A 7702-nucleotide genomic window follows, 5' to 3' on the forward strand; every position below is an offset into this window, starting at 1 on the left:
ATACAACATTTTTTATGGTATACAAAATAAATTTCTAGGTTTTAGAATATTTTGTACACAGTGGCAAATTTTCAAATTTTTCTGGGGGGGTCCTTAGTTTATACATAATTAATCTATGATAAACTATAATATATGAATAATAGTTTATATACTATAAACTATGATATCTTGTAATTAATAGTTACGTCCTTATGCAGTTTTTGGAGGAAGTTGAACAAAATATATAATTGTATTATTATAAATGTATAATTTCTATACTTATTACTTAAAACCATGCTGAAGGAACATATGTTGCATAACAAATTTTAAACTATTTTTTATATAATATTTTGTTAACGGGAAAAAATATGTCTGCGCGTGCCTATATAAATCAGGTTCTGCAAATATGTAAGAATTTTAGTTTTTTTTTTTTGAGAGGTTTTGGGGGGTCCAGTACCCCTGGACCTCCCCCCCCCCGTAAATACGCCACTGTTTGTACAAATAATATATTTTAGGAATATATTGCTATGTTAGATCCACATATACATCCGGTTTCTAGTTATAACAGTGCAATAAAATAATGATAACATTTATCATACCTATACTTTTTTTAAATTTACAAAAAGTGCATGCAATTCTTTATAAAATAACCAAGTTTTTAGAAACATTTATTTTATAATTAATAATTATTTAGCCTATTGTTGATTTATTTTCTCTAAAATCACTTAGGTAACTAATGCATTATTGATAATTTTCATTTATTTAATTATGCTCAAGTACTAGTCTCCATGTGTCATCTATGATCTATATCATCGTTTCTCAAAGTGTGGGTCGTGGCCCACTGGTGGGTCGTCAGTCAATTTTTAGTGGGTCGTGAACAATTTTTTGAATTATGATATCAATGCTGTTATTAACCATAATAGAAAACATGCACATATTTCGCATACACCTCATTATTAAAAGTACACATTGACAAAAATAAATTGGTTATAAACCTAGAAAATACTAAATATGTATTACAAATTTATACATATTTATATAATACAAATTTTGTTTTTTATAACTACTTTTTGAGAAGTGAAACCATGTGGGTCGCGAAAGATTTTACAAGGTAAATTTGGGCCGTGGTACTAAAAAGATTGAGAAGCACTGATCTATATGCATATGGCTCTTTTTCATTAGGATGTATGTATTATACAAACACAATTTCAGCGATCAGATGATACCTGTCTGACATCTTGCCAAGTCTACAATCTGGTATGTTTGCTGTGTAATGAAATTGGTTGCAAAGTAAATCTCAAATGTAGTACAGTATAATAATAACAAAATAAAAAATGTTTAGGTGCACATAAGAAATAAAGTTTGTACTTAATGTAATATATTGTGAACACAATTTAGAATAATAATAACAGATTAAACTTAAACAATAGAAAAGTAAAAATAATGCAAATTGGGTAAAATATGCATTGAGAATTAAAGAAATCTAAATAAAAATTCCAAAACTGTAAAATCACAAACAAATAATTTTTGGTGGTATCATACTTTTGAAACAAACATCGATCTCAAAGAGTCTAAGTGGTAAGCTAGTAACTACTTATGGTTAAGGTTAGATTATATTAAATTATATAACATAATTTATAGTAAAATAATATGGATAGAAATATAAAAAATATATTTGTATTCAATTTGTATTTATACCTACATTTTGTTAAAAATAATAAAATACAAACAATGAAAACAATAAGAACAATAATGTGTTATAAAAGCATTAACAAATTTACAAAAACATATAAAATTATCAATCCTAATGTTTTGGATTGGTAAACTATTAACGGTAAACTCATGTCTGGTGTGGAAATGATAACAATGGATGTATACAACCATATTCTGAAGTTATTTTCCATTAATAAATCTAAAAACAAAATAATAATTTATACAAGTGTCTAGCATCTTTGTGATGGTTCTAGCAAGGAATACTGACTTGTGGTAAGAAAAATCATCCAGGGAATGAATTTTGCGTACATGTTTGGTTAAATTGCTCTGGCTGTTGGATGAATGGTTGCAGAATGGACAACAATAAGGTTTAAAACGAGAGTGTATGACTGTATGTCTCTTAAGCAGCGTTAGTGTTTTAAATGATTTGTCACAAACTTGACACGGGTGAACTGGTTCATTGTGTACAGTGTTTTGGTGCGTTATCAACCGACTTTTAATAGCAAACATTGAACCGCATTCTTCACACCTATAATAAATAAATATAAAAAATATATTACACATTACTTCATAACAAATAAAATTCAATCGTTGAGTAGATGTATAATAAAATAGTTGTAAATACATTTTTTATTTTATTTTAAAAGATTCAATAAGTGTAATTAAACATTTTTTAATGTGTTTTAAGGTCTTAGTTGATACTTATTTTGATTAGACAAATTTGTATTCATAAATAAGTTGGTCATTGAAATACGTACATGTAAGATTTAACTTTATTGTGAGTGTATGAATGCATATTCAAATCGTGTTTTGAAGCACTCACATGGTAACAAATGGAGCAGACATATTTTGTTCCTATGTCATCACTATGTTTCAATTTTTTGTGACGTTTCAATGAATCATATAAAAACGTTGTATACGTACACTATATTACAAACAAACAGATATATTATTAATTAGTAATAGATTAGATATTTTATTATAAATATGAAAAGTAAATGTATGAAATGAATTATTTAAACAATACCAATGTACACGAATATTGTTGTTTTTTAGTGTGACTGGCATTTACATGCCTTTCTAAGTTGTATTTATCAAAAAATTTTCGTTCACAATAACTACAGAAATAATCGCATACACCCATGTGACGTTTTAGATGTTTCTTCAAATCAGATTTTCTAGGTGTTTGGTACTTGCAGTCTGCGCATTTGTAGATATTTTGTCTTTTTACAGCTATTTTAGATTAACATAATATAGAACAGAAGTTAAAGTGAGATAAAGAATAACATGATATACATTAACTTACATGGTGATTTATTTTCACTACACAAAGCTTTAAAGTTATCAAACGCCTTGCAATTTGATTTTCTTTTAGTAAATTCTACTTCTTTGCAGATTCTAAAAAAAATAAATAATAAATAACAAAGACAAACAAAATACATCATGGATCATAAAAAATATACTTGCATACGTTTTATTAAATTCGTTTTCAGACTGTATCACTTCTTGAATGGTAGACTCGCTGTCATTGATTTTACACATAAATTCCTGTAGAACTACAAAAATTTTTTCGAGTGTTGATTTTTTCAATAATGTTGTGGTTTGAACACATAAGATATTTTCAAAAGTCTGTTTACACTAAAATTTAAAAAAATACAAAATTATTATATAAAGTATACAAATTTCAAGTGTCCTATATAATATTTTGTTTGCAAATTTAAGACAAATGTTTTCATTGATGTCAAGTAGATAATCCATAACAAATGTAATTTACTTGCAAAACAATAAGTAATGACAATAGTTATTGGTTATAATTCAGGTAATAAATTGTTAATTATATGATTGCATTTACAGACTTATTTATCTTTAATCAATATCCATTTACTAAATTCAACTTTTCTTTAAATGTTTCTATTGAACAAATACCTACAGAATAAAAAACTTGTAACATGGTCAAATTCTCAAACATCAACAAAATCCAAACCTTTTATTTCAAATGTCCCATAAACTCACTAAAGCAACCTTTTATGTCTCAAATTACACTCTCCATAAAGACTTTTTTATTCCAACTGTACAAAATGTAAGCAAAATCAATATCTACAACCATTATGATCCGTTCACCATTGAACTATTTGTTCATACCATCCCAAGCGGCTAATGAAAGTTAACTGAATTGGAAATTATATTACCTATTTGAATTTATATAACCACATTCAATGAAGTTCAATGAACAGATTCTTCACACAAAACTAAATTACCCACTTTTGCTCATTGTACAAATTTAATTTTCAGATTCTTAAATATATCCCTTGAAAAATGAAAAAGTTTACAAGTATAATACAACATTTAAACAAATTAAAAATTAAACGATTGGTTGTTAATTTTTCTGTTTTAAAGTTTGAATAACTAATAATAGTTAGATAGAAAAAAAACTAGATTAGTTTAAAAAAAAAAAAAAATTTATACAACTAAAAAGTAAAATAAGTTGGTCATAAACCAATAAAGGATAGAACAAACAACATATTAAGTAAGATACCATAAAAATATGATAAAATGACAATGGTAATTAACTAAAATTTATTATTCCATTAATTGAAAAAATGTGTTTTTATAACTCAACATTTAAATTAAAAAATTTCTTTGTTAATTATAAAATCCACAAGATCTAAAAAATAAGGGGAAAAAAATTATTCATATTTACTTGTAAGACCGAATCTTCTAACACTTGTGAATCATAACTATCATCACTGTACGTAGCCATTTCAGTAATCGTCAATTGAAATATGTTTTTATTTGCCACACTAGAAATGCTCAATAAAAATGATATCAAAAAGGTAGTGGCGTAGATATAGTGTCAAACTCTAATAAAATTAATTTCCACGAATTTATAAGAATAAAAAAATATAAAAAATTATGTCCATGCAAAATTGTACATCGACAGGACATGCTCAGACAAACCAGTTAAACAGTAGGTAATAGGTATAAATAGTATTATACTAGATAGAACACTAAATGTAATATAAAAAAAACAACTTTCATAAAAAAAATGAAGTCATTGTTCGTTTTATTATTGGGGGGATCACAGAATACAATATAGTTATGATAATATATATTTATATACATAAATATTTACGTGCATTTAATGATGCATTTCCAGCACGAGTTCACTGGCTTTTTATCTCATACACAACAACAGTTATTTGATAACTGCACGCATTATCAGTAGACAGGTATATTATCATTGATATCGATACAAACCACGGCTAAAGAGTAAAGACTTCGACCATAAAAAATTAAAAACTAAGTTTATATAGACTAGTGTATAAACTTTATAGTTTACATGGTCGAAGGCTAAAGACACTACCTATCTTTATAGTATTCTATGACCGTGATACAAACATTACAAACCCTTAGATCATTTATAATATTTATATACCAATTGTCTAATTACTTATATACCAGCAGGAGCACAGAGCCACAGAAAAATATACTAGTACCAGTATAGTAATATCACAGAACATAATAATATATCTCACAGATTTATAAGTAATATAATTATATAAATCTATTGTTCTGTGGACTGTGGTATACTCGTATACTGGTACATCTAACTGATGTACAAACCATAAACTGACATTAAGATTAGGTAACTAAGATGTTCATGGTTTAAACCATAGTTCATGTGTTACTCTATGCCACGGCCTACGGGGCTCGAACTAAGATATCTTAACTAAATGTGTCTAATGCTATATTGTATTATGAAATCGGTTATAATATTTACACGTCAATACGTCATAACAAGGCAACAGCATTCAGCAGGGCTCATTGTCCATTATCGATGGTGTCAAACCACTCAAATCCTAATATTATGTTAAGGTTGAATTCTGGACAAAAAGTCCGATTTAAAAAAGACAGGGATATATTTTTTGTACATTTTCCGAATTGATGAAGTCAGGAAATACAAACTATTTAATTAACAAAATAATTAATTTACTGTTTTTATGTGAATATGTGATTAATAACTTTGGTAATAAACTAATAAACTAGTAAATTATTATTATTTTATTTTTATATTTGTTATCTTGCAAGCTTATCTTTAAGTTATTTGTAATATTATATATTGTCTGACGTCTGTAAGTATGTATATATCACTCACGAATTAAAATATACCTTATATATCTTAATTCGTGATACCACATAATTGTTGAGTTGTAATGAGTTTAATACTGAAAGCAGTAAAAGCTAATAATAATAGTAAAAAAAAAAAAAAAAAATTATAAATATTAAATAAAAATAGCCTAAATAAGCCACTTTAATATATCTACTAAACTACCTAGATTTTCATTGTATTTGTATTTTGATTTTTGACTTTATATTTTTACAACCTTTTAATTTTTATATAGAAAATAATATTTGTGAATGACATTAACATACTTACATAATATATATATTTGTGTGTAATTATAGGTATAAGGAATAATTATCAAATATTAAAATATGTATTAAAATTTTTCAATAAAATCCTATTCGAAAATATGTTTGGATATTTTTTCTGACAATAAAAAAAATGGCCATTTAACTGACTTTTTGACTAATTAATGATCACCCTCTTCACCCATTACTATTTATGTTAGTGTTAGACTACGACTTGTCCATTTTTTTAAAACATTGTCGACGTCTTATAATTGCTGTAGTCTGTAGTTTAAAATTAAATTCACATTAGTATTAAATCATTATGATTATATTATAATTTATATTTTATAATATTACCTATACAGCGTTATTGGTTGATAATAAATTATAATACTTGGGTGTCAGAAAAAGATATATAGCTAGGTATAACCATTGATTGTAGAATAGAATATTATCTATACCTATTTTAAAATCATGCTATAATTTTATTGCTTTGAGTGTACATACGTATATTGATGAAACAAAGATGGATTGATATTTGGTTTAAAAAATATTATACATCACGTATTACTAATCGTATAGGTACTCAAGTATTCGACACAAATCGAAGTATATTGTGTAATGCACAGAAACCAAGATTAATTCATACTTCCATAGATATAAACAATGACGTATTGCGTTATTGATGTTTTCTTTAAATTTTAAAACAATTTAAGTTTTCAGAAATGTTTTTTCCATAAAGTTGGAAACTAAACTTGGACTTAGGACGCTTAGATCGTAGTATTTTCATTTGTTCTGATTATCTGAGTACGTTTTTAGAAATTTGGTACCAATGAGTGGCAGGCTATTTTCATAGATAATATAATCTTTATATAATATAAATAATATTTAATACGTATAATATTGCTGTGTTATCCTGCTTGTGTCATGCAGTAGCGTATTTGAGATTTTGTCTAGGGGGGGATATACGTTGGCAAACATATAATTTCTTCTATACCGTGGGGGAAGTACACTTAACATTACTACCGTTTCTCAAAAATGTTGAAAATTCATATACTTATTATCAATAAGTACCTACACATAAATATATAAGACTGTATTTTTTTGTTTTAAAGATTTATTATTCATTGTCATTTTTTTATAAAATGGAGTAAACCATACGAATACAATAGTAGTGCTTATTGTTAAATATACAAATATATATGTAAAGTACGAAAAATCAAAACAGTAAAAAATAATGCATTAGCGACTAGCCAGTGCTCCGAACTTAAGGGTCTCAAGGTACTAAAGAAGGGCCCTTTTTTGGTACTTGGTCTGGGGCCTGGACCCTGGGAATGTAAAGACTAATGACCACTAGGCAGGAGACAGCTTCCTAATTTGCCTAGGTGGAAGTTTGGCGCTGGCACTAACGTGAGTGTTCGATTATAATAAATATTATAAAAATAAGTAATAACACTAATAACTCGTATTTAGTGTTTAAGTTTGTTTATTATTTGTATACCATTTAACTATAAAAACTTATTGTTTAGAATGCCTATTTATATATATATATATATATATATATATATACCTTCACGACTTCACCTTGCAATAAGTT

General features: G+C 26.5%; 1 protein-coding gene across 2 annotated transcripts; it reads right to left on the bottom strand.

Annotated features, from left to right (window-relative positions):
* Positions 1–1335: 1335 nt before the first annotated feature.
* Positions 1336–4854, bottom strand: LOC132929573 (zinc finger protein 585B-like). 2 transcript variants are annotated; one of them, XM_060995021.1, is made up of 7 exons: positions 4394–4854; positions 3164–3330; positions 2999–3090; positions 2831–2925; positions 2451–2617; positions 1961–2221; positions 1336–1891 (listed from the first exon to the last, which is right to left on the bottom strand). In XM_060995021.1, the coding sequence occupies exons 1-7, from the start codon at positions 4451–4453 to the stop codon at positions 1873–1875; spliced, it is 861 nt and encodes a 286-aa protein (XP_060851004.1). In that variant the 5' UTR covers positions 4454–4854; the 3' UTR covers positions 1336–1872. The 2 variants fall into 2 exon arrangements, with proteins under 2 accessions (XP_060851004.1, XP_060851003.1); XM_060995020.1 differs by having other exon boundaries at positions 2720–2925; positions 4394–4853.
* Positions 4855–7702: the final 2848 nt, after the last annotated feature.

The sequence above is a fragment of the Rhopalosiphum padi genome, chromosome 4 (genome assembly GCF_020882245.1).
Source record: "Rhopalosiphum padi isolate XX-2018 chromosome 4, ASM2088224v1, whole genome shotgun sequence".
Taxonomy (NCBI): Eukaryota; Metazoa; Arthropoda; class Insecta; order Hemiptera; family Aphididae; genus Rhopalosiphum; species Rhopalosiphum padi.

What these genes read in the sequence shown, in the direction of transcription:
- LOC132929573 (XM_060995020.1), bottom strand. Translation starts at nt 4,453, where the DNA reads ATGGCTACGTACAGTGATGATAGTTATGATTCACAAGTGTTAGAAGAT. An exon ending in TAGAAGATTCGGTCTTACAA is followed by an intron (nt 3,331 to 4,393) that starts GTAAATATGAAT and finishes TTTAAATTTTAG; the next exon opens with TGTAAACAGACTTTTGAAAA. An exon ending in GAAAACGAATTTAATAAAAC is followed by an intron (nt 3,091 to 3,163) that starts GTATGCAAGTAT and finishes TATTTTTTTTAG; the next exon opens with AATCTGCAAAGAAGTAGAAT.